The sequence below is a fragment of the Gobio gobio genome, assembly GCF_949357685.1.
Source record: "Gobio gobio genome assembly, chromosome: 20".
NCBI classification, from domain to species: Eukaryota; Metazoa; Chordata; class Actinopteri; order Cypriniformes; family Gobionidae; genus Gobio; species Gobio gobio.
The window spans coordinates 37,180,597-37,206,743 of record NC_137113.1 but is presented as its reverse complement, the minus strand read 5'-3'; the positions used below and the strand labels follow the sequence as shown (position 1 = coordinate 37,206,743).

At 39.1% G+C, this 26,147-nt stretch overlaps 1 protein-coding gene across 2 annotated transcripts in view; it reads right to left on the bottom strand.

Annotated features, from left to right (window-relative positions):
- slc4a1b (solute carrier family 4 member 1b (Diego blood group)) overlaps positions 1 to 19,470 on the bottom strand; it is a 39,982-nt gene extending 20,512 nt beyond the window's left edge. The window contains exons 1-11 of one of the 2 annotated variants that reach the window (XM_079801296.1): positions 19,423 to 19,466; positions 18,119 to 18,295; positions 15,003 to 15,183; positions 13,122 to 13,257; positions 11,172 to 11,238; positions 10,715 to 10,757; positions 10,387 to 10,571; positions 7,349 to 7,559; positions 5,264 to 5,467; positions 3,029 to 3,177; positions 2,741 to 2,935 (exon numbers count right to left, since the gene is read on the bottom strand). In XM_079801296.1, the coding sequence (XP_079657422.1) occupies positions 2,741 to 2,935; positions 3,029 to 3,177; positions 5,264 to 5,467; positions 7,349 to 7,559; positions 10,387 to 10,571; positions 10,715 to 10,757; positions 11,172 to 11,238; positions 13,122 to 13,257; positions 15,003 to 15,177 (1,365 nt within the window). In that variant the 5' untranslated portion in view covers positions 15,178 to 15,183; positions 18,119 to 18,295; positions 19,423 to 19,466. Of the gene's footprint in view, positions 1 to 2,740; positions 2,936 to 3,028; positions 3,178 to 5,263; positions 5,468 to 7,348; positions 7,560 to 10,386; positions 10,572 to 10,714; positions 10,758 to 11,171; positions 11,239 to 13,121; positions 13,258 to 15,002; positions 15,184 to 18,118; positions 18,296 to 19,422 lie in introns of both variants that reach the window. The other variant, XM_079801297.1, reaches the window with a different exon arrangement.
- Positions 19,471 to 26,147: the final 6,677 nt, after the last annotated feature.

Here is a 26,147-nt window from a genome sequence, read left to right as displayed (position 1 = left end):
ACAGCTTAAAATAGTACCTGATATAATAATAACTAAAATATTTTGTCAATAAAATACAATTATTAACTTTTTCAAATAAAATAATGGCATTTTTTAATAATTAAAAATATACTATTTTTTGAGTTTGACAACAAACACACCTCAAAACCAAGTTATACAGCATAGTAAAAAAAATATTTATAATAATTAAGCATTTCTGAACATTGACTCTCAGTCTTTATTCACCTTTTTCTTATGGTTTCTCAAAATAATTCATAAAATTATTTTGAAAAGTATAGAATATAACAGCATATTTCTAATAGGGGCACATTGTAACGCAGTGTTACAACGCACCCCGCCTGCGCAACTGGGAGTTAAACCCAGCTCGTGTCTTCTGCTGGTTAGATCAGCACTAAAGAACTAAATCAACTGTTAAATAACAGATTTCAGATTAAAATAATATCAGATTTGTCTTATTTTAAATAAACACAAAAACAGATAAAAAAATTACTTTACTTTTAAAACTGGAATATACTTTTGCTATGGTTAAATAAATGTTCAGTGATATCTTCCAAAGATTTTTTAATTTTGAAGCAGTTTTTTCTCTAAATAATGCTGATATGGCAACTAGTAAACACAAACAAAAGTAAACACTAACTTGCATTAGGTTGTGCCCTGCTCTCCCCTATATTACATCAGTGCATTGGGTCTTAAAGTGACAGAACCCAATATACCTGCTGCTGTCTGTGTTTTTAATGTTAATCAAACAACAGAAGATAAAGAGAAATTGGTCCTGACTGAATCACTTTTGTAACTTTAAAGGGGTCATGAATTGAGAAATCAACTTTCGCTTGAGCCTTTGATATATAGTTTATTGACAGCTGGCTCAGCAAATGAGGGATCTGCGAATTTGCCTCCATGTGACGTCAGAGAGCAGGGAAATGCCTCCTCAACAGAAGAAGACCAACACCTAATTCTGTAGCCCTCGCGCATGACATAACATAAATAACATAGGCCTACGTGGCTCTAAACCGGATCGAACTTCTAAGCAATAAACATGCCGTTGAAGATTACAACATAGTTTGTAGTGCCTGTTTTTGGAAGAGCACAGTCGCTGCATAAGCTTCCTCCCACTCCAATATTAGTAATGCGGTTTAACTTTATTTTTAATTAAGTTCCAGCTCACGTGGGTAAGACATTGCATGTTTGTTCATTAATTTCACCGCAGATTCTTTTGTAAACAAGAGACTGGATTTGCAGACAGAATGAGATTAAAAAACAATGCTGGCCATCTATATTGGATCTGACAGAAATGCTGCAATACACTTGTGTGTGTAAAATGTGATAGTATTGCATTGTTACAGACCGTTTGATATCTACTGATTACGTGTCTAACTAAACATAATTAATGATACGACGCTACCACAGGCTGGAGTATCCTTTGTATTTGAGGTGTTGTTGGTTCATTGTCCTGCGATTCGGGATCAGACTCAAACATGTATGGGCCAGGGCTCGCAAAATTGCTAGCTTGACATCCAGGGGCTACTGTGTTTTCCAGTCGGGCTATCAAAATGTATCACCGGGCCTGCCCGACGGGCTATCTTAAATAGTGAAATAAAATTCTGTTCTTGATGTGCGTTGTTCACTCTCTTGACTCGTTATTTGAAGGAAAACTATGGGAGTTTTGAACATGCTGATTTGTCTACAGTGAAGTTTTGCTCATGCGCGTACTTGGCTTGTGTGTGTGTATGTTTGGGTGTGTGTTAGTGATGCGTGGTTATATCCACCGATCGTGGGCCAAGTAATACAAAATAACATTCCAATTAATTGCGGGTGAGAGATAAATCATAAATCATGTGAGGTAAATCACTGTTTGTTTGATAAATACATTTTGTGAGCACTGTGGGCGAATCATTCCGGTTGCCGTTTTCAAAACAATTCCCCAGGTGTACTGACAGGGGAGTCAAAACTCATTATAATATGCAAACCTGTTATCCAATCAGCAGTGGGCATTTACTTCCTAGTCATAAAAACAGAGCGTTTCAGGAGAGAGGCTCAAAATCAGGGTAGAAAATAGCCTATTACTTATTCATTGGATGTTTTTGAATGTAAAAACCATGCAAACATCATAAGTTGACCTCAGACAACAGTATAAAAAATAAAAAAGCCAGTTCATGACCCCTTTAATAGGAATACATTTATATTGAATTTACACAGTGAACACTATGCAGTGTTTTTTGTACATTTATTTACTTTATACAATTTATGTAGCCTAGTATTTCTTATTTAGTGCTTGAATTTGTCTTTTTTCTATTATAGTTTTGTCCTATTGCTTGTAATTAATTTTTTGTTCTTATTTTATCACTGACTGTTTACTTGACTTCAGTAAGCTTGAGATTTTTTTTTTACTTGGGCTAGTGTTAGTTTTTTGTGATATCGAAATTGGTGACAACGATTATGAGATTTCAATGGAATAAAAAAATGTTATATCATAAAAACCTTATTTAAAGCAAAAATAACTATATTGTGATATATATCGTTATCGTTAAAATGAAATTATTCATATTGCCCACCCCTAATTCTCTAGGTCGGTTGCCTTTTGCATGTGATAACAAAGTATGGTCTTATGTCTCCGGTTAACTAAATTCCTAAAAATGAAACATGCAGCAAAAATGTATGAAGCAAAAAGATATACAGGGATGGTTGCATGAAGATATAAAAGAATGCAGCAAAACATCAAAATGGCAAATAAAGTGTGTACCCTGCCGAGTTTTGCAAAGGTCTCGTAGATGAAGATGAGGGAGATGAGGATGGAGAAGATCTCTTGAGTGAAACGGGAAATGAAGCGGACCAGAAAGCTTCCTTCCATGGCAACAATAACCACAACGATGACCACCAGCCACATGCCAATCCACACACGGCCTACGATGTACTCAATGCCCTGAGACTTACAGAACTACAGCCAGGAGGGAAAGCATGATGGGAGAATTTCAATAACACAAGATAGATGCTGTATATCAAATAAAACATTGTAAAAAGAGACACTCACATTAAAAAAAGCTTCTTCAAACACCAGCAGCGGCCCAGAAAAGCCAATAACAAGTATAGGTTGGGCAGCGATCAGGCAGAAGATAATGCCCAGCACTGAAGTGGAGATCATCAGCTCCGACACACCCATCATGTTATCCACCTTATCAGCTGTGGAGAGAAGCATAAGGCCATAAAATAAATTTTATAAGGCCAGTTTTCGTAAGTCTTGATTCGAATTGTTCACTCTTTTCAGCTTTGCTTAGACAGGCAGAAAGAATCAGATTTTTGATGTAATTAATCAGCTGAAAAACACATGAAGACCTACGTAGTTTTTATTGTACGACATGTTTTACTTTTTTGAATTTATAGTTTAAAATTTCTAGACATTGAACGAAATTGAATTGTTTTTCTGAGATATATTTAGATTAAGAAAATGCAGCCTAAAAATTCTGATGCTTGACCTTTGGCCTAGGTTTTGTACAATTTAAAATTTTGTATCTGGGGTTCTGAGTTGATTCATCTAAAAAATTGAAGCTGTAATTTTACAATCTGAATTTTCAGACACGAACATGAATTCCAGCATGACGCTTACATTTTTTAACGGTGAAAGAGAGTGAGGTAAGGTGTAAGAAGCTGATTTTGGTAAATGTCATATATCATATCATTTATTTAATTGATTAAATATTTTTTAATCAATTTACCAATTTATTTCAATTCATTAATTTAAATCGTTTTGTTATTTTTCTAACTTCATCAAGACTGAGCCCAATCTGGATTTTTGTAAATGTCCTAGTGGATTTCAAGTAGTTTTGTTTATTTTTTTGATAATTTAGGATGCACTGTGTATGTAATGTTAAACAAAGACTCATTCACTCACTCTTTCCCTATATAGTGTGGCATTTACTCGTGAACAATAAATGAGAAAATGTATTACAGTACAGTAATGCCTCTGAAATTTCACATTTTCTGTTTTCTCTTTCCACACTTGACAGCTGTTCTCTAAAAAAACAGAATCATTACTTCACTTGCAAATTCTTAGTGTGAATGTTCAGTCCTTAAAGGAACACGCCGACTTCTTGGAACTTTAGCTTATTCACCTTATCCCCCAGAGTTAGACAAGCCAATACATACCTTTCTCATCTCTGTGCATGCCATAACTCTGTCTGACACACCCACCGCTAGCCTAGCTTAGCACAAAGACTGGAGGTAAACGGCTCCAGCTAAGCCTACTGCTCAATAAGTGACAAAATAACGCCAACATTTTCTTATTTACATGTTGTGATGTGTATAGTTACATCGTGTACTAAGAGCAACGGAAAATGAAAAGTTGCGATTTTGTAGACCGATATGGCTAGGAACTAAACTCTCATTCCTGCGTAATAATCAAGGAACTTTGCTGCCGTACCATGGGCGCAGCGGGGCAATGATATTACGCAGCGCCTGAAAATATTTGGTATGTATGGACTTATCTAACTCTGGGGGATACGGTGAATAAGCTAAAGTCCCAAAAAGTCGGCGTGTTCCTTTAAAGGCCGGGCCCGGGCCACACCAAGCCAACATTTTTAACACTAGAACCACCAGGGGTCGTTGTATACCTAAAACCTCCTGCGGGTAAAATTCATCCATGCACATGATTAGTGTTTTAATTTGGCTAAAAAACTTATTTGGCCCTATTTTAACGATCTAAGCACATGGACTAAAGCACACGGTACAAGTGCACTTAGGGCGTGTCCGAATCCACTTTTGCTAGTTTAACGACGGGAAAAAGGGTCATAATCTAAAAGGGTTGTTCCTATTACCTATTATCTCATTGAGTAATGGTTTGTGTTTGGGCGTAACGTGCAATAAACCAATCAGAGTCTCATCTCCCATTCCCTTTAAAAAGCCAGTTGCGCTCGCGCCATAGTGTATTCGCTATTTGCGTAGCAGTATTTGCAAGTGGAAAAAATGAACGCTTCTCCAGAGAGGAATCCTTTTATTTTTAATATTTAAAAAAGTTTGTGTGCTGCTGCTGCCCTGTGTTTGTAATAAGCAAAGTGTACGCGCGTTGTGGACCCTACTATAGGCACACATTACTAACGTGTTTTTTAAATAACAAATTATTTATTTCAGTTGCCTCAAAATAGCAACATGCCAACAATGGCTGAACACACCAAGTCTTCAGACCAGCACGCCCATGGGTGACCAGATTTGGGAAACAAATGGGATTGGTGTGCAGTGTGAGTGAAGCTTTCTTTAGGCTAAACATACATACCAAGTAGACCTCCGAAGGTGATGGCAGGTGAGAGTGCAGCAAAGTAGATAAAGATGATGGCAGCAACAACCTGAGAATTCAAAGCATCAGTGATGTCACTGACATAGTGTTGGTATCGTCTCTTCATGTCTCTCATCATGCCACCGAATGGAACACCGGTACGTGCTAGAGGATCTTCTGGAGGGGATCCTGAGGATTTTGAAGCTGTGGGAAGATAAATTAACATTAGATATCTGCTCTGTTAACAGTAAAACATTTTAAAAAGATTTTTAGCATTAATGTACAGTCAATCATTATCATAAAGTAAACACCAACAAGGTGATCAAGACCCAAAGTGGAGGCATCTTATATAACTCACAAGGGGTTTATTTTATGATAATGAAATTATGATAATGACCACCTGACTGTACATTTCCCACTAATTTCACAGAATATTGATGAGTATTTTATCGTCAGGCTTCCACTAAGAACCTAGAACAGAAAATCTGCTTCTGGGTCACTTTTATAGTGTAGTGTCTATATATAAAAATATTTAGTAATGCTTTACAATAAGTTTCCAATCTTAGCTAATATCAATTTCAATATTTACCAATACATTATTCAAATCAAAAGTTGTATCTGTTAATATTATTTAATGGACCTGAGCTAACATGAACTAACAATGAACATATGTAGCCTATGCTTATTAACTAATGTTAACAAAGAATTAAAAACTGCAACAAATGTATTCCTCATTGTTAATGTTAGTTGAGGCATTAACTAATGTTAACTAATGGGATCTTATTTTAAAGTGTTACCAGATATTTGAGGTTGCAAACTGAACACTATTTTAATATACCAGTAGACTACCTTAAGATTACAATTGTATGCTATAATGGGATAGCAACCCCTCATCTGTCAGGGTTCTGTCACTTCGGTCTAGTTTATTCATGGTTTTATGACAGAGCCCTGACACTCCTGTATTGTTTGTCTTGTCTTGTGTGAGCGCGCAGCTTTGAGCATACTCACTCGAGCTGCGTGCTCTTCTGTCCTTGTGTTTTGTGTGCGGGTGTGGTGTTCGGATCCCAGCACTTCGGTCTAGTTTGGGTTTCAGTTTTGTGTTGGGATTCGGACATTCATGCTCCGCGTGTTTGTTTTGTCTCGAGCGCACAAAATGAGCATTCGCACGTTCTCGTGCACTGTCTTGTCATGTTAGCGTGTGCTCTTCTGTCTGTGTGTTGTGTTCTGTGTAGCACACGGTTCATGTTTACATCGGCCGTGTGCTTTCATGTTATGTTTTGTCTTATGTTGTGTGGCACGTGGTTGGTGTTTTTCACTGGCTGCGTGCTTTCATGATGTCAAGTTTTGTGTGAACATGCAGCTGATGAGTTTTCATTAGCTGCATGTTCATGTCACGTTTGGTGTGAGCACATGTCTTGTCAAGTGTTTCTTTGTGCCATGTGCTCATGTCTATTGTCTAACCCCGCACACCTTGTTTCCTGATTATTGGTTCATTTGCCCCACCTGTCTTCCCTCGTTACCCTCTTTTGTTTGTTCCCTATTTAATCTCCTTGTGTTTGCAGTCCAGTGCGGAATCGTCGTCGTATTTATCTCATGTTTCCCTGCTTCTTGCTCAAGTCAAGTCAAGTCAAGTCAAGTCAAGTCAAGTCAAGTCAAGTCAAGTCAAGTCAAGTCAAGTCAAGTCAAGTCAAGTCAAGTCAAGTCAAGTCAAGTCAAGTCAAGTCAAGTCAAGTCAAGTCAAGTCAAGTCAAGTCAAGTCAAGTCAAGTCAAGTCAAGTCAAGTCCTTCCCCTCGGGTATTTTTGTTTTGTCTTGTTTGATTTTATTATTATCATCAAAAAGCCCATTCCTCTGCATCTCTGAGTCCTTGCCTCATCCCTTCAACATACCCTGACATCATCTGCTTGTAGTTTTTTTTTTTTATTAGTCATATGCTATTATTTATCGTCATGAATTTTGTGTTTGCCAGTAAGCACTTGAGTTCTTATTCAATTGTTAACTAAAACACTGATCTGTTGCATATGCCCCCCTTATACAGTTATCCTATCCTTTAATCATTGGTTGTGCTTTGTGTATGTGATCTTACGTTTGCGAGGTTTGACTTCAAGGCGGAGTTTGGGGTCGGAGGGGCGGAGTCTTTCTTGCAGTAGTCTCTTCTGGAAGGGGATGAGTGATGTTAGCATAGACTCGTTGGGAATCTCAGTGGGCGGAATCACAATGCAGCAGTCCATAAAGTCCCCCACGGCTTCAGTCAGCTCCTGGTCACTCTGAGCCTGGAAAGCTGCTTGGTTAAACACCTGTGTGTGAAGGATAGTTGTAGGGGAAAAAAAGAGAGAATTTGCATAATTTGATGTTTCTAATTTTCAGTTAGGCTGAATGAAAGGGTTAGTTCACCCTTTTCAAATTCTGTCATTAATTAATCACCCTTATGTTGTTTCAAACCCTTAAAACCTTCGTTCATCTTCGGAACACAAATATTTTTGATGAAATCCGAGAGCTCTCTGACCCCTCCATAGACCTCTATTTAATTAAAGGTCCCGTTTTTCCTGTTTTTTTTTTTAGCTTTGATTGGGTTTACAGTGTGCAATATAACATGTGTTCATGTTTCGCGTGTAAAAAAAACACAGTATTTTTCACACAATTTAATTATCTGTATACCGCTGTTTTCACTGTCCTAAAAATGCCTTGATGATTTCCTTATTCTATGAAGTCCCTCCTTCAGAAATACGTAACGAGTTCTGATTGTGCCAGCGGTTCCCTTGTTGTGATTCGGCAGCAGCTTAGCGCACGTTTCCCGGAAAGATCACACCTCTTACCATAACGGGGAGATGCATGTGCTCAAAGTACAGCGTCCCTGGCCAAACAAAGGTGATTTGACTCCGGGATGAAAATAACAGCGTCTCGACGACATGGCGACAAACACACTACAAACGCAACCGAACGCAACACTTCCTCTTCTCCACGTGGGAGAGCAACAAGACCACGCCCCATTTTTTGCGTATTATTGTGGGCGGAGGTTAGTCGACATACTGTTCTACTGACGTCATTAAAGCAGGATGTACAGGGATGTAGTCCAAACCGGCTGTTCGCTGTAGGCTTTGAAAGGGAACTTCTGTTAAATAAAATATCTTGCTTGGCATTGAACTTTGAGCTTTATAATTTTACAGGTATTATATATGCTCTAACAGCAACATTACTCACTAACTAAAGTTTGAAAAATGGGATCACGAAGAACAGGACCTTTAACACTCTCAATTCCTGATGTGTAGCTAATTATTCAAGTTTACACAGACTTTCTTTCTAAATAGTTTCTTTCTCAACTGTTTATGCATCCGTGAATCAAGCCAGTGACTAAGCAATCAACTTCACATTGTTTCTCTTAGTAGCATGAAACAAATCTGTTATTTAAAGTGTGATTAGGCTACAGACAGTGATCAAACAACACTCTCTTTATAATGTTCGAAGCTGTCAATCACACGTCGCGCGTACACTTGCCCAAACTGCCTTTATAATGAATGACGCTGTTATGCTGCACAACGAAGCTCTTACTGTATTCATATCGATATTGTGTTTGCTGTTAGTTGTGGTGAAGGCATTTTGTGAGAGATATAGCGTTGCAATGATGAGATCACTGCATTCACATGATAAACAGACAGTCTTTCTACCCAACGCTCATCACTGCAGCCTTTCATGTGATGGGAAAAGATCTAAAAAGAATGCTATAATCAACACTTTCACGGTTTGTTAATCTCGACGGCTGTGATGGGTTCCACATGTAATATACAATCACAACAGTTGGCGTTTCCACTGAAGTCTCACAGCAGACACGCTCGTTCAAACAGAGCAATCAAGCCAGAGGGCTAAAATCAGGATAGAAAAATGCCTTTTATTTCTAAATTATGACATTTTATGATGTAAAAATCATACTAACAATATAAGTACACCTCAGGAAACATTGTTCAGGAAGCTCTCGGATTTCATCAAAAATATCTTCATTTGTGTTTCGAATATGAACGAAGGCCTTACGGGTGTGGAACGGCATGATGGTGAGTAAGTAATGACAAAATGTGCATTTTTGGGTGAACTAACCCTTTAAGATGAAAAGATGATTGTTTTGTGGTTCACATTCTCCTTTTTCCTTGCATGCCCTGGGACATAAATAATTAATATGGTTGCATTATTAGGCTGCTCCACTTTTGTACATTTTTGTTGTCATTTTAGTTTTTTATTTTAGTTTTATTCATTTTAGTTATTTTTTTATTTTATTTAGTTATATTGTGATGTCAGAATGAGTCTGTTCCTCAGTAACTTTCGTAGTGTTTCAAGTTAGCATACCTTTAAAAAGAGTACTTATTACGGAGATAATAAACAACATTGAAATTAATGTATAGTTTTGGCACCTTAATTGCATTTTGAGCTTTTTTTTTACCCACTTAAGTAGGACAGTACATATTTATATGCAATTTAATATTTACTTATATTGTCTTTAATATGGCCAAATGCACTGACAATCATTTATGCTAAACTAAAATATACTTTGATGTCATTTCTATTGAAATGTTAAATATATTTGTAATTACAAATTTTTTAATGAAGTTGCAATGTAGTACATTTAAAAATATTTTAACTTTAACATTTACATTTGACATGTGGTTTAGTATGTCAGTCAACACATTAAAATAAGTGTACTTCTTTAAATTTAAATGAATAATACATAATGACTTAAAAGGTATGTTAAAGTAAAACTTTTAATTTGACATTATTACAAAGGGCACTTTTTAAAAGTGTACTTAAGTGTGTTAAGAAACAGTCATTACAGTTTATTCTCTTTAAAATACACGTAAGTGGTCTTTTATTTCATTAATATTATGTTATCGCCAAGTTTAAAAAAATGTTTTTTCAAAAATTTGAAGCACACTTTAACTGCACATTCAGTACAATTAAGAACAAGGGGAGGTCAGTGTGTGTAGCGTTTAAACATTATAGAAAACATGAACATGATTTTTAATAAGTTACAACCATATAAATACAGGGAGCACTTTGCATACTGTAGAGGTTTTTTTTAAATGGATAGAAAACTGTTAGGTAACTGTTGCAATTAGATTTTCCTGTCAGTTCTCTTACTTTGTCAGCTAGTAGTGCTGCCATTGCTCGGCCGCACTCATGATAGTCCATGTCATTTGTGGTTGGGCCAATCAGGATGAAGATGAACCGCACAGGCACTGGAGCTTCCAGAGCCGACTCCAGCACCACAGCGTCCCGGAGACGCACGAATGCTAGTGTAGGTCTCTCAAGGAACTCCAGAGAACCTTACACACAAACACACACTATTATTGCTGTATAAAATACAGTCAATGTTTGCTAACAGAAACACATTACTAATTTATTAAGTCACAGTTTTGAATGAAAATGATATAATTAATGAAAACACTGGCATTTATCTTATCCTCACCTACGAGCACCATTGAAGCTTCTGCACTATCAGCTGTGTCCCTCTTTGGTTGAGAATAAAACCACATAGTCAAAAAAATTCAAATGATACGTCATTGCATTCAAAACCAAGAAAATAAATAACAGCCTACATTACATGTGTTAAGGCCCATTCACACCAAGGACGATAACTATAACTTTATTCGTGTTCACACCAGCAGAAGATATCGTTCTGTTTATTCTAAGCATCGCTTCAGTTTTGTTAAAGCAGAATGGATTCTGTCAATATTTTTATTGTTTATCAGTTCGGAAAGTGATTCCAACGTTATCATTTCAGTGGTTGTTGTGTGAACGCTGCTATTCCTTTATACTTAAAATGATTTTTAGAACTTTATCGTTATCATTAGTGAGCATCCTTGGTGTGAACAGGCCTATTTAGTAATGCTCGGAACAGTTACAACAAGTAAACTTGTGCTCACTTTCTCGGTGACAGAGAATTTCTCTATCTCCATGCCTGATGTCAGAGGCTGGGTCTCTACTGATTGGCTGGAGAGAAATAAATAAAATGAATGCTTTTAAAGGTGAATTGGTTCAGGATGACTACTGCTATCAACACTACAAGTCTGAAGAAAACGAGGCGCATGACCCTGCAAAATTCACTGCCGAAATACTATTCTGTTGTCAGTGGTTGCTATACGGTGTTCAGTGTTTTAGTGCATTGTTATGCAGTTGCTAGGGTGTTGTGCGTGATTGCTAAGTGGTTACTTACTGGCCCCTAAAGAGGACACCCCCAAGTCTCTATGATATTCTGGTTCTTTAAATCCCCAAGTATATATATATTTTTTAATGCAAGTACATCGTTAAAGATACCTAATGTAAAGTAGGACCATCATTTTTGTAACTGTTATACTGGCATATAAATGATGTCTTGTATTTTGTACTTGAAACTAGGGGTGTAATGTACACAAAAATGACGTATAGGCATGTACCTTGGTCATGCTATGTTTTTGGTACAGCAGGGGAGAAACAACATAAAATTGCTTATTTTTTGGTTTATTGACTAAAACTATAGTTCTGTGTATTACAAAAAAAGGTCTTTCAAAATTCAGTTGTACTGCAGGTAAGTGGTGCTGTTTTTAAATATTTTGGGGTCAAAATATTTCGCAAAATTTATATTTCAGAATTGTTGCACTCCCATTCACTGCTCCTTCAGTGAATTATGTGAAGTTTACTCACTTGCTGTCAGCAGTATGAGCCTTTTTGCTAAATTAAAATGCACGCGTGACTTACTAACATTTACAGATAAGAATAAAACCATAAAAACAGGTCTCAAATGCAATATTAGCATATCTACTGGATATGCAATCGACAGGAGAGCGAGTCACTTAAAAGTCTTAGGATTTAGTTTGAATCTATGGAAGCCCATTTCAGCCACTTAGTATGTCATAATTTAGATTTTTTAAACATTTTATAATTATGACTTAGTATGTCATAATTCTGACTTTTTATATAATAGTTTTGACTTTAATATCATAATTATGACTTAGTATGTCATAACTTTGACTTATCTCATAATTATAACGTGTCCTAATTGTGACATTTTATGTCATAATTTCACATTTTATTTCACAATTATTTCTTATAAGATAAAGGTTTCCACAAAAAATTCTACATTGATAATAATAAGAAATGTTTATTAAACACCAAATTAGTATATCAGAATGATAATTTCTGAAGGATCATGATTCAAGTGACACTGAAGACTGAAATAATGACTGCTGGAAATTCTGAAATTCCAAAGCATGATTTTTTTTCTTATGTGGCAGAAATGGGCTTCTAAGCACATCTCATGTTTGAACTTGAATCGTTCACTTTTCCTGCATGCAGCTTGCTCTGTGTTCTATGTTATTTTTCGAGAAGCATTCGCAAAAAATATCGCAATATATTGGCTAAAGACGGTATAGTAACATAAGGAGTTTTAAATTACATTCCACACACAAAAAACTTCTGTGAACATGATTTCAACAAGACCAAGTACAGCATGTTCCTGGATCAACGTCTTTGGAACAACATCCAAATCAACCAATCAGATTCGAGAGACAAGTTTAGAGTTTATGTCAGGTTTAGGCTTACAACCAGGGTTAGGTGCTTCTACATCAGTGTTATCCACCTATCATTTCCCTCTAATTTTAAGGATATTTTGGTAGGAATATTGTTATACCCATACTTGACACCTAGTGTGGATGCAGCATCATGCAAAGGTAAAATTTTGCATTGTAGAAATGCCCTATTTGCAATCAGCTGTCTTTAGTGAATGGTTACAAACCATGATGTGTTACTTTGTAGTATTTAGTTTTGTGTAAAACATTTCAATGAGGAAAAATTACTGAATATACCTTGATATATTTGTCAGAAAGTGTGTGTAGTACCTCTGTTTGTGCATTAATGCTTGAAGAACCTTATCTCTGTCCCCTGGCTGAATCTCCCTTTTACTAACCAGGGCATCCACAATCTTCTCAATAATACTGGAAAGCATGTTCTCCTCTCTGTCCAGCATCACCACACCTGATCCAGACAAAAAACATGAAAAAGCCAATACAAAGGAAAGAGCAAGGCAAAAGGAGGATGAGGGCTCTGGCTGAGGCTGAGCTTTACCACAATGAACATAAACACTATGGCCAAAGCTGAGGAGCACAGGTTGAGCTGGTTTTACGGGAGCATGTGCAGAGCATGTCTCAGCTGAGCATGAGCAGGGAAGGTACATTCTTGCTCACATTCCACGCTTGCTAATAACCTAGGACTTGAGTGCAGGTCAACCTTTAAACGCATTAATATTTCACCAATCATCATTACATATTTGGGTCTTTAGCGACCCGGATCTATATCTAACACGGATGGATATCTACCTGCCGCAATAATATACAACTCTCCTGATATTAGGGTTACAATTACAGAAGATCATCATTTTCATGATATAGTTTTCAACATCTTCAAAATCAATATTTCGATGACTGAACAGCTCCTTCACCAGATTCACCATCAAGTGACAGTGACTAATATTTGATTGTGTTCAGTACTTCCTCTGTAGTAAATCGCTGAGCCATTTCACGTTTTGCTGATGATTCTTCCTATTCTTTTGTTTTCTGCCTGCGGTAACTGTGTGAAACGTCACTTCATCATTGTGTTTCAGATATTGTCACCTTGTGGAATAAAGGTGAATGGCACTTATTCAGTCATCAAAGATACAATTATTGTTGTGGACAAAAAATTTACTTACACTGTTACACACCTCGGGTCATTTGTGACCCTATAAATTTTTTACAAAAAATGAATGGAAAACGGGCATTCGTTTATAATTTTCTTCTTTTTTTTCTTCTTGTATTGTTTATAATGAATTGATTGAGGAATACTAAGAAGCTTGATGTCTAACTTTAAAAAATGAATGAGGAGGAGGGTAGTGAATGACGTCCCGGGTCACTAAAGACCCGAGGTATGTGTTTAAGGGTTAATCCTTATAGGGACACTTCCATAACTGTCATTTATAAGTCATAACCAAACATACATATACATAATTCTTAATATATTAGTACAGTTCAACAATACATCGATAAATTATAAATATCTATTAATCATTATATGATGTAATACTTAATGAGATAAGTATTATTTCACTTATTTTTACTGTAAGCTATTGTAAAATGACAGGTTAATAAAAATGTGCTTCATGTATACATTATTTTAAGATACATTATAATAAAAATATTTGGGGTCAGTGAGATAAAAAAAAAAAGATTTAATACTTCTATTCAGCAAGGATGTTGATCAAAAGTGGTAGTAAATACTTTAACATAGTTACAAGCAATTTCTATTTCAAATAAGTGCTGTCCTTTTGAACTTTCTATTCATCAAAGATTCCTGAGAAAAAGATACTAAGGTTTCCACAAAAATGTCAACATTGATAATAATAGGACAACTGTATTAAACACCAAATCAGTATTAGAATGATCATTTCTGAAGGATCATGTGATACTGAAGACTGAAGTAATGGCTGCTGAAAATTCAGCTTTGCCATGACAGAAATTAATTGCAGTTACTTTAAAAAATCAAAAACAGTTACTTTAAATTAATAATAATATTTTTACTGTATTTTTGATTAAATAAATGCAGGCGTGATGAGCATAAGACAGCTTTGACATAGGAAATGTGAAGAAACTGATCTGAAACTTAATGTAAATGAAATTAATTGTATTATATATAAAAGAGGCGAGCAAAGGTTTGACCCCGTAACGACCTCACAGTCACTCGCTCACCCGTGTTCATTGTCCTGCGTAACTGCACCAGGCCCTTGAAGGTGAGGCAGGAGATGTGGGAGGGACCCCAGCAGCCCGCCTCAACATCATAGGTCTCTTCATAGCCCACCCATCTGCCCGTCTCCTGCCAATATCTCTGCTGGTTTGGGTTATTTGCCGTCTCGTTCATCTCCATATAAGTCTGACCACAGATAACGATAAAATGACAATAAACAGCTCTGAGATCTATCATACAGTCCACTAAACATCACAATGAATTTAAAGCATATGGAGTAATAATTGGTCATTCCTACAGTTTGGTGGATTTAATGTCCCCATAATTTTATTTTACATAAAATGGTAACACTTTACAATAAGGTTGTATTAGTTAACATTAGTTAATGCATTAGTTAACATTAACCAACCATGAACAACACCTCTGTTCCGCATTAGTTAATCTTTGTTAATGTTAGTTAATAAAAATACAGCTGCTCATGGTTTGTTAATGTTAGTTCACAGTGCATTAACTAATGCTAACAAGATTTTAATAATGCGTTAGTAAATGCTGAAATTAACATTAACAAAGATAAATACATTCTTTATAAGTGCAGTTCATTATTAGTTCATGTTAACTAATGTAACCTTATAGTAAAGTGTTACCCATAAAATATTAATAAACTTGCATGCCACATGGTTTTCCATGCATAGAGGAACCCAGATTCACACAAATTCTTAATGATAGGTGAGCAGTTCTTGGAAGATTACTTACAAATTGTAGCCTATTACTGAATACAAATTACATGATTCAAATTGTAGTTATGTAATCTATTAAATTACACATAAAACATTAAGTATTTGCCCTAAATCACATTACTTACTAGAAGTGAACTCCTTTCCTAAAAGCAACCCTAATAGCATAATTTATTCTCTCTTCTTCTCATTTTTAGAAGACTTATCTAAAAGTGTAAAACATGACATGTCCACCCTGTTGTGTCAGTTTTATATCAGACAAAATTCTTAAAATCTTTGATTATTTTTTAAAAATAGATTTAGATAAATCTTATATAAACCCTAACCCTAACTCTTTATGAATGCTACTTTTCTGCTGGCATGTTGTTCTTTCCTAGCTAATAAGCTTTATAAGTTAAAAAAAGTCCTGTTACACACTGCAGTAAAATGTAATGTATCAGGGTGGACAAATTTCCTACAATGTGAATTTGATATATTAGTTCAGGATACGTTTTACTAGTCTGAGCTTGACCAGTGTGTTTTATGACAGACAGACATTTCTCCCTCTGACAAGACAAAAAAAGAATGACTTGCATGTACATTTTGATCAATTACAAGTGGATTGCATGCATTTATGTTGTTATCCTGCAATGTTTTGAAGGTTTTGGCACTAAATGTGCTTCATGTGGGAACTTGTAAATGAACTGATTTCATTAAAGTTTTAAATGAACATTTTACTACATTTTAGACCAGCGCCAGGCATTTAAAGGGTCAGATCAAGTAGGAATACAGTACATCCTGTATGGAACAACTGCATGTTATTACTTTTTAGTGAATTGAAACAGTGAGATGTCATATAACATCCTTCTTGTTTCACTGGTTGTTATAGTTCAAAGCAGAGATGTAGACAACTTAAACATGATGGCGGGAGCTCTCGTTTGACTGTATTTGTGTGTGTGTGTTTCCTGTCCAGTGATGACAGATAAATTAAAGCTCATGTTTACCCTCAAAACATCAGGAGTGTGAGTGGCACAAGGCAGACTGCAAATGTGGAAACTTATCAGTGAGCGTGTCTGTGTGCTGTCATATTAAGTCAAGTCAAAGTAACTTTACAGGAAGTCATATTAGAATCATGCGGTTGACACCTCTCCTGTCCCCATGTTGAGAAAAATGGAAAGATGTTGTGTGCGCTGTGTAAACATGCTAGTTATTGTAGTTCTAGACTTAATGTGAGCAATAATTTACTCATCTCACTTGCACAAAAACCGATTCAGTATTACTAAAAATGTATAAAAACAGTCAAATGAAAACTCAGAATATTACACAAAAATATTATTAGTTAAATAACACAAATATACTTTATGCATTTAATCTCTATTTATTAACTGATGTCATTGCTGCTGCAAAGATCCAATTCAACCATTCTAATTAGCAAAATTACTTTAGATAAACTTTTTAAGATACATTTAGATTATTTATTTATTTATTTTTGCTGAAAGACTAAGTCCGAAATTGCCCCCTTTACCTTTAAATAGGGCACTTTTGGGTAGCCATTTGTCATGGTGTCTAAAACCATAGTGGACAATATTGAGTGCACTCATTCAATCCCACAATGCACCACAATAACGAGTGCACAACTAATGTACTCTCAAAGTCTAATACCCACAATGCACTGTGACAATCACAGTGAAAGAATTCTAGTGTCTTGCCAGAAAATGGCGCCCGCAGCATAATTTCATACAGGTATAAATTCCTTTTTATTTGACTAATAAATTGTTTAATTACGTTTTTATTACATTTCCATGATAGAGTTCAAGATAAATCTTTATTACTACTGGATCTGCCAGTTTGCTATGTTTCAAATGATTGATTATTATGATTATTAAACAGCAAGCACAAACTGTGCAAAAGCGACAGCCCTTTCAGCGCACTCAGTGTCCGAATTCACACATTCGTTTTCATTCACTCCTTCAAGTGGACTATATTAGTGGAGTAATGTAGGGAATAGTGAATGAGGGTTTAGGGAGCAATTTCGGATTCAGCCTAGACCAGAGTCTTGGGCTGAATGCGGAATCACCCCTATCAGGGCATTATTTGGGAGGACAGCCATTTGTAGTGGTGTCCGAAACCATAGTGGACATTATCAAGTGCACTCATTCAATCCCACATTGCACCATAATAATGAGTGTACAGCCTATGTATGCTCAACGGCTGTCCGAATTCGCTCACTCGTTTACATTCACTCCTTCATGTGAACTGTATTAGTGGACTAACAGGGAATAGTGATTGAGGGTTTAGAGAGCAATTTCTGATTCAGCCTTGAACTTTTTTCTCCTATGTCCTATCCTAAACAAAACCACATCATTTTACTAGACATGTGTGCAATTAATGTGGGAAACAATAAATACTCTGAACTCCAAGTGGATTGTTGAGATGGTGGTCCAGTGGGTTAAACCATGGAACTGATACGCAGAAGGTTGCTGGTTTGATCCCAGCGGTCACTACCAGTGTGTCCTTGAGCAAGGCACTTTACTCAATGTTGCTCCAGGGGGACTGGCACTGTAAGTCGCTTTGGATGAAAGCGTCTGCCAAATGCATAAATGTACATGTAATTTACACAAACTGAGAAAGTCAAAAAGCGTTAGGTTGTGCCCCGCTCTCCCCTATTTGCATTTCCTTCAGTCTGAGGCATTGAATTATTGATGTAAAAGTGAAGAACCTTCATTTGTAAGTGTATAGAACACAGAAGTGTTGACATGCAAACAATACTTTGATCTGGCAACACTGCGAACTACTGAAGTTATACATAACTTTCAATAATTAAAAAAGTTGAATATAAACTGTTTATATACTTTTGTTGTTAAAGGCTTAAAATTATGGTTCACACTTTATATTAGGTGTCCTTAACTACTATACTTACATCAAAAATAAGTAAAACGTATTGTGTTCCTATTGTATTGCAAAACACCTTTGCTGCTATTGAGGAGGGATATGGGTTATTGACAGGTTAAGTTTATATATTTATATAAGTTTATTGACAGGTTTGGTGGTTGGGTAGGTTTAAGGGTGGGTTAAGGTGTAAGGAAAGGTTCAACAGTGTAATTACAGATGTAATTACATGCAGGTATTTAAGTGCATCATATCAAATGATTAATTCAAATATTAGTACATAGTCGTTAAAGACACCTAATATAAAGTGAGACCAAATTATGTTGCTGTTGTACCTCTTGATTTATACATTTAGCCACTAAATCTGGTGTGTGGGTCTGTTTTGGGTAAGTTTTTGTTGACCCTTGTACATTAGAAATTTTAAATAAAGAATTGCATGAGACTAATAATTTGAGTAATTTGACTAATAATCATGCAACAAATAGTTTTTGTGCTCAAAATGTTAAAGTGCCTTCACATGTTTAAGTCATCATGCTAATTGCTTAGTTATATAGCAATTATAAGTGAAGCTTTGTAAAAAGTAATATTGTTCCATACACTTCAGCATCCAATGAACAATTAATTGTAAAATGCAAATATTACATTTTTATATTTAATTGCATTTTCTATTTGGAATAGACTGTTTCAAATATTTGATAACTATCTATAGCAGAAAACCCCAGATAAAAAAGAAAAAGAAAAGAAAACATGACATATGTAAAACTAGTTAAAACAACACAACTAAATTACAGTTAAAAGCCAATAGTTTGGTAATTGCACTTACCTTAAATATTTGACAGCTCAAGCAATATTCTCTGTCACAGACCCTCACAAAAGTGTGCAGACCTTTATAAAGTCTGTGTATACCTGCAGCTATCAGACACACCTCTACTCACACTCCTATTCATACACAGTTAAAAAAATGCCTGCAGACAATCATGTTCCTAAATTCTTATAGGCACATATGACCCCTAAAAGAGTACTTAGCCACTGAAGGCACTTTAATATCCAAATTGTATTAGAAAAAAGGTGAAATTCATTGTTAAAAAGCATTTTAGATATTTTAAAATTGTCGATATATACTTTTTTATAAATATGTTATGGGGTCATTTTATGTACATGTTTGGATACATTTCACTTTAGACACATAAAAGTATTAAAATGTATCCATATCTCCTTTTGTCTTTTTCTAAATCACACACAAACACATCCAAGACAATGCGTTCTTGGACTCACCCATAATATTGATGCAGTAAACAGTATGTCTTGATAACTGTGCACTGGTTGAAAAAATCCAGTGTGTGTGTGTGTGTATGTGTATTTGCATTCTCTGTATCTTATCATACTTATAGAGCCAGTGTCACCTACACACACTCTAGTGACACTAGTTTCCCCTCACCTTCAAAATCTCTATGAACAGTGTCCTGCCTGAGGAAGATTCCCCTCCGCTTCATCTCTCGTCCCATATTTTTGTCCATGAAGGCTCACAGGGTCAAGACTCGGGTCATAGCATCCATTATGATCTGGGCAGGCCTGCGTGAAACCAAATGAGAATGTTATAACGTCAATAAACACCGTTTTGCTTTAGCAAAAAATTATTGATACAAAATAATGTTTTATACAATATTACTAGCCTGAGAAATTGAATATTTTTTCACTTTAATTACTTATTTTGAAAAGTGGAAATTGGTAATAATTAAGAATGAGCAGTGTATCCACTCTTTTGTTTATTTTATTGAATTTTGTATTGTGCATGTGCTTAGAAATGGTTTGGTTAGGGTAATATTCACTTATAACAGGCTTTATTAAAACATTCATCTTTATTTCTGTTAATTAAGGCACCGTCATTTTCTTTATCAGATTTATGGTTAATCTTGGTCCCATCACCACTCTAAAAAATTACATTTCTTACCTGGAAACTCACTATGTGTCCATTGCTGCTCTTCACTCTGTGTTTGTGTGTGCAATTGCCACCACAAACAAAAGTCATGTTGGAAAATATTTGTGAAAAAATTAAACAGCATCGCACCTCCCATAGGGATGAGGTGGGTGACTTTGTTTTAAAAAAAAAATGCATTTTATGGTTGGTCCTGTAAGTTGCAAGGTGGGGCCTCCATGGATCAAACTTGTTTGTTCAGCACATCCCACAGATGCTCTTTTGGAGGAAAGGGTGTACATGGTCTGCAACAATGCTTAGGTAGGTGGTACGTGTCAAAGTAACATTCACATGGATGGCAGAACCAAAGGTTTCCCAGCAGAACATTGCCCAAAGCATCACACTGCCTCCACCGGCTTGCATTCTTCCAATATTGCATCCTGGCGCCATGTGTTCCCCAGGTAAGCGTCGCACACGCACCCGGCCATCCACAAGATGTAAAAGAAAACGTGATTCATCAGACTAGGCCACCTTCTTCCATTGCTCCACGGTCCAGTTTCCTTTCGTTCAGTCACTACAACGTAACGTTAGTGACTAATGAATGGGGGTTTCGCTTAGAAGCCTATCAACTTCGAGATCTTAAAAAAAACGCCCAATGGCAGTGCCTATGCCATGGGCATGTGGAATTTGCATACGTAACTCCGCCCCACTGCGTGGGCATAAATAGGAAGTACGTGGCAATTTCGCATTACGTTTCTGCTTCGGAGCCAAGAGTACCTACCTCTTCACTCCTTACAGCCTTCTGAGACTCTGTCAGCTTCTTCGAGACGAGCAGCTTTCCAGTCGGTGTTGGTGTGACGGCGCGTTCCAGTGATCGCATACTTCCTGCCCAGTGTTGGGCACGTTACTTTAAAAAAGTAATTAGTTGTAGTTACTAGTTACTTCTTACAAATAGTAACTGAGTTAGTAACTGAGTTACTTCATTATAAAAGTAACTAATTACCAGGGAAAGTAATTACTGCGTTACTTTTTTTTTTTTTTTCCAAATGTTCAAATATGTCAAATAACTTGGATGCCCCCAATATAAGTTATGTTAAATGAATGAATTGGACACTAAATATAATAAATTATTATTATAAAACATTGTACATTAATGTACACTATTGTAATGTTGCTGTGGGACAATGTAAGAGACACCTATCAAATTCAATGCATTATTGTAAATATTATCAGTAGGCCTACTATAGTGTAAATATTGTGTAAATATTATCAGTATTATACTTTCCTTTGGTAGTGGAGCTCACGTTATCACCTGGGTTTTTAGCCACTATTTTTGTGGCATATGATGATGTGAGGCGCTTCAGAATCACTTGCCACCGGCGTGGAGAGACTCTTTCTTCCTGGGCATAAGTTGCATGTTACATAAATATTCTTACCTTTCACCTCAACGAGGGAAAAGTAGCGCTTATACTTCCAGTTTGCGAAAGCTACCTTTGAAGTCGTTGGACCATCGCTGAATGTGCATATGCGTGTGCGTCATTAGTGTATGTGTGTGTGTGTGTGTGTGTGTGTGTGTGTGTGTGTGTGTGTGTGTGTGTGTGTGTGTGTGTGTGTGTGAACCATAGACCGTGAAAAAAATAGGTGTGAACTCAACCTATCAACTTCAACCTTGTCTCCCACCCACCAATCATCATCAGTTATGTGCACCACCGCACCCACCCCCAACACGCATGGCTGGTGCGCGCGCACACACACACACACACACACACACACGTTGCAGGTCCGACTGACAGAGAGCCTGTTCGGATGAAAAGCGCTTCAGTGAGCTCAATTATAGTAACGCGACTAACGCCGCTTTTTTTTCCTCAGTAACGCTAACGGCGTTGTAACGGGAGGAACAGTAATTCGTTTGATTACTCGTTACTGAAAAAAATAATTCCGTTAGTAACGCCGTTTATCTGTAACGCCGTTATTCCCATCACTGTTCCTGCCTGCTGATCTGTGCAGTGGTCTGCATCCAACTGGTGTGTGTTTCCCTGGGCTCGTCGGCATCGACTGCAAAGTTTCCTCTCACAAAAAGAGCTTGCACGTGGCACGTCCTTTTCAGGATGTCTCGCCCGTGCACATCTGGGTGCGGTCGGTTTCTCTCGCCCTCTGATGGGCACGAGCGCTGTGTGACGTGTTTGGGCTTTCAGCACGCTCAGGCAGCGCTCGTGGATGATTCATGTTCCCACTGCGGGAACATGATCATCTCGGTGTTACGGTCGAGACTCCGTGACCTCCGTGCTGATGCCGGAGCGAGCTTGTTTGATCCATCCACTTGTTTGACTGGCGACAGCCGATGATGTCATCAAGGTGCGACCAGGAAGTATAAAAGGGCGCCTTTGCCAACATGACACCGCCCTTCGTCTTCAGGGACTGTTTGGCAGGCAAGCCCTGAGGCATGGCAAAGCGACACAGCATCTCGTTCCCTGTTCTCAGGGAACCTAGGTTACATACGTAACCAGAGACGTTCCCTTTCGAAAGGGAACTCACGCTGCGTCAGCTTGACGCTACGGGGAACGATATACCCACGCCGCCATGCCGAGGGGAGTGCATGCCTACTGGCAGTGACAACTGTCAGGACAAGCAAATTCAATTGAAATGCCTGAACCACCCCCCCTCTGGTCACAGAAGGCTGTCAGTGACAGCATTCCCTTCGGTCATAGCCCAAGCTATAAGCCTGAGTAGGAAGCTTCGAACACTTGAGTTAATCTGCTCGATCCTAGGATCTACTGAGCTATTATCAGATAGAAACACTCAGGAGGCCAGACTGGCCTAAAAGCTGATCTAATTGGGAGGCCACCCTAGGGGCCTACGACCATCTAATCAGGCCCAGGCAGCTTTGGGCTCACATACGACCCTCCGAAAAGAGGGGAGCTTAAAGGGGGCTGCCCGGTAGGTAAACCAGGTTGCAGGCTGAAATCCCCTCCTTGGGGACCAAGTAGCAGAAGCGACACCAGTCGCGCTAGGGTAAGACCTTACTAGATGCTGCCGGCTAAGGGCCGGATCACTGATAGCAGGTCACCACTAGCGTCATGCCAGTTAGCAGTCCTCGTACTGAGAACAAAAGACCCGTTAGGGAGGCCTAGTGAGGCCCATTGTATGATAGAAATATATGCCAGAGAAGCCTGAGAAACCATGCTCAGGAACTCGCTTAGAGGGAGGCCTGGTGAGGCCTACTACCTGATAGCAGTTGAAGCCGACTGTCAAAGAAGCTGAAAAACGGAAACTCGTTTTCTCAAGGAGGCCTAATGGAGGCCTACTACCTGATAGTCAAGCTACATCAGTTAACCAAGCATCCTGACTCGGGAAGTCACCCTCAGGGAGGCCTAGTGAGGCCTACTACCTGATAGCAAGCTTTGCTAACTACCTGAGCATCCTGACTCAGGAACTCACCCTCAGGGAGGCCTTGTGAGGCCTACTACCTGATAGCACGCCCTTAGGGCCTGATAGCGAGCCTTCAGGGAGGCTTAGTGAGGTCTACCGTCTGGTAGCAAACTAAGCTAGCTGCCCGAGCATCCTGACTCGGGAACTCACCCTCAGGGAGGCCTAGTGAGGCCTACTACCTGATAGCAGGCCTTTAGGGAGGCCTGGAGAGGCATACTACCTGACAGCAAGCTATGCTAGCTACCCGAGCATCCTAACTCAGGAACTCGCCCCAAGGGAGGCCTAGTGAGGCCTACTACCTGATAGCGGGCCTGCAGGGAGGCCCAGCCTGCTACCTGCAGGCGACTCGTGCCAACTGTTTCTCAGGTGACTGGAGCCCAGGAACATGCCCTCAGGGAGGCCTGGTGAGGCCTACTACCTTATGACAAGCGTTGGATAGGCCTAGTAAGGCCAACAATCTGATAACGGGCCCTCAGGGAGGCCCGGCAAGGCCTTACGGCCAGTCTTCAGGGAGGCCTAGTGAGGCCTACTACCTGATAGCAGGCCTTTAGGGAGGCCTGGAGAGGCATACTACCTGACAGCAAGCTATGCTAGCTACCCGAGCATCCTAACTCAGGAACTCGCCCCAAGGGAGGCCTAGTGAGGCCTACTACCTAATAGCGGGCCTGCAGGGAGGCCCAGCCTGCTACCTGCAGGCGACTCATGCTAACTGTTTCTCAGGTGACTGGAGCCCAGAAACATGCCCTCAGGGAGGCCTGGTGAGGCCTACTACCTTATGACAAGCGTTGGATAGGCCTAGTAAGGCCAACAATCTGATAACGGGCCCTCAGGGAGGCCCGGCAAGGCCTTACGGCCAGTCTTCAGGGAGGCCTAGTGAGGCCTACTACCCAGCAGCAGCCTAGCAGTTCCTGTGCTAGCTGACACGGCAACTGGCAAACAGGAGCCCTCCTTCAGGGAGGCCCGGCGAGGCCTACTACCTGCCAACGGTTCATCACAACCCACCAAGTGACTGAGCCCAAGCATGCGTCCTCAAGGGAGGCCTGGTGAGGCCTGCTACCTCATGCCAAGTCTTCAGGGAGGCCTGGTGCGGCCTACCACCCATCAACAGCTTAGCAGCCCATGCTAGCTGACACGGCGACTGGCGAATGGGAGCCTGCCTTCAGGGAGACATAATGGGGCCTACCACCTTACAGCAGGCCTGCAGGGACGGCTTCCTGGTGGCAGGAGTGAAAAACTGGCTGTTATAACCTTGGGATGACAGTAGCTTCTCTGCTGGCTGGCAAACATTAACATCCAACTCCTAACTAGGGTTATTAGATGGGAAATTCTGCTACTTGAAGCCGACATCGTTGGGGAGCAATATATACCCCAATACACATGGGGCCGAACCTTTGCAAGAGGCCTACCAAGGCTGACTACCTAACCAGGTTGCAGCTAATAAATTTGCCAACCTCCCCAAACGTCGGGACTCACTCGCAAGGAGGCCTGTCTCTGAGGCCTACTACCTGACCTGGAGTCTACTGCCAAGACTGCCCCAGCTGGCTACTCACAGCCAGCTGGCCTACAATCCATCCCAGCCTAGCTGGGTGACCCATCCCGGAGGCCTCCAATTCCTTCTGGAGCCAACTGTATAATGGTGCAGTCTTAACAGTAGCGCCTACAAGCACTGGAACCTAATCACATTGTCCATAGCAGGGTACTCGGCAAACGTCTCTATGACGAAAAACTATGAGGGATCCTTCTTCCTACGGGAGACCCGCCCCTTTTGCGAACCTCCTCCTAGGAGGGGCGCACGAAAGGCCATACTGGTACTCTGGCCCTGTCTCCAGCCCTCGGGCCATGACAGGCCAGGCCCTCCCGCCTGCCTGGGCGCGGATCCGGATCTCAGCGGTACGCAGGTTAAACACTGCCGAAAGCGCCTTCGCCTCTCCACACTTTTATTGAAAAGTTTGCCAGGCAAAAACCCGGCGCATCGTGGAGAAAGCTCTTTCCTTTCTCCACGATATCTGCCGAGTTCGACCACAGATGTCTCTCCGAGGCCACCATCTCCGCCCACGATCAGCCGATCGCGGCAGCCGTTTTGCTTGGTGGCACGGAGAGCTAGACCTGTGGTGCTGCGCAGTTCGACTACCGCATCAGGGGTTAAAAACCTGCCCCTGATCGAGATCGCCCAGCAGATCTGCCTGGTATGCCTGAAACACCGC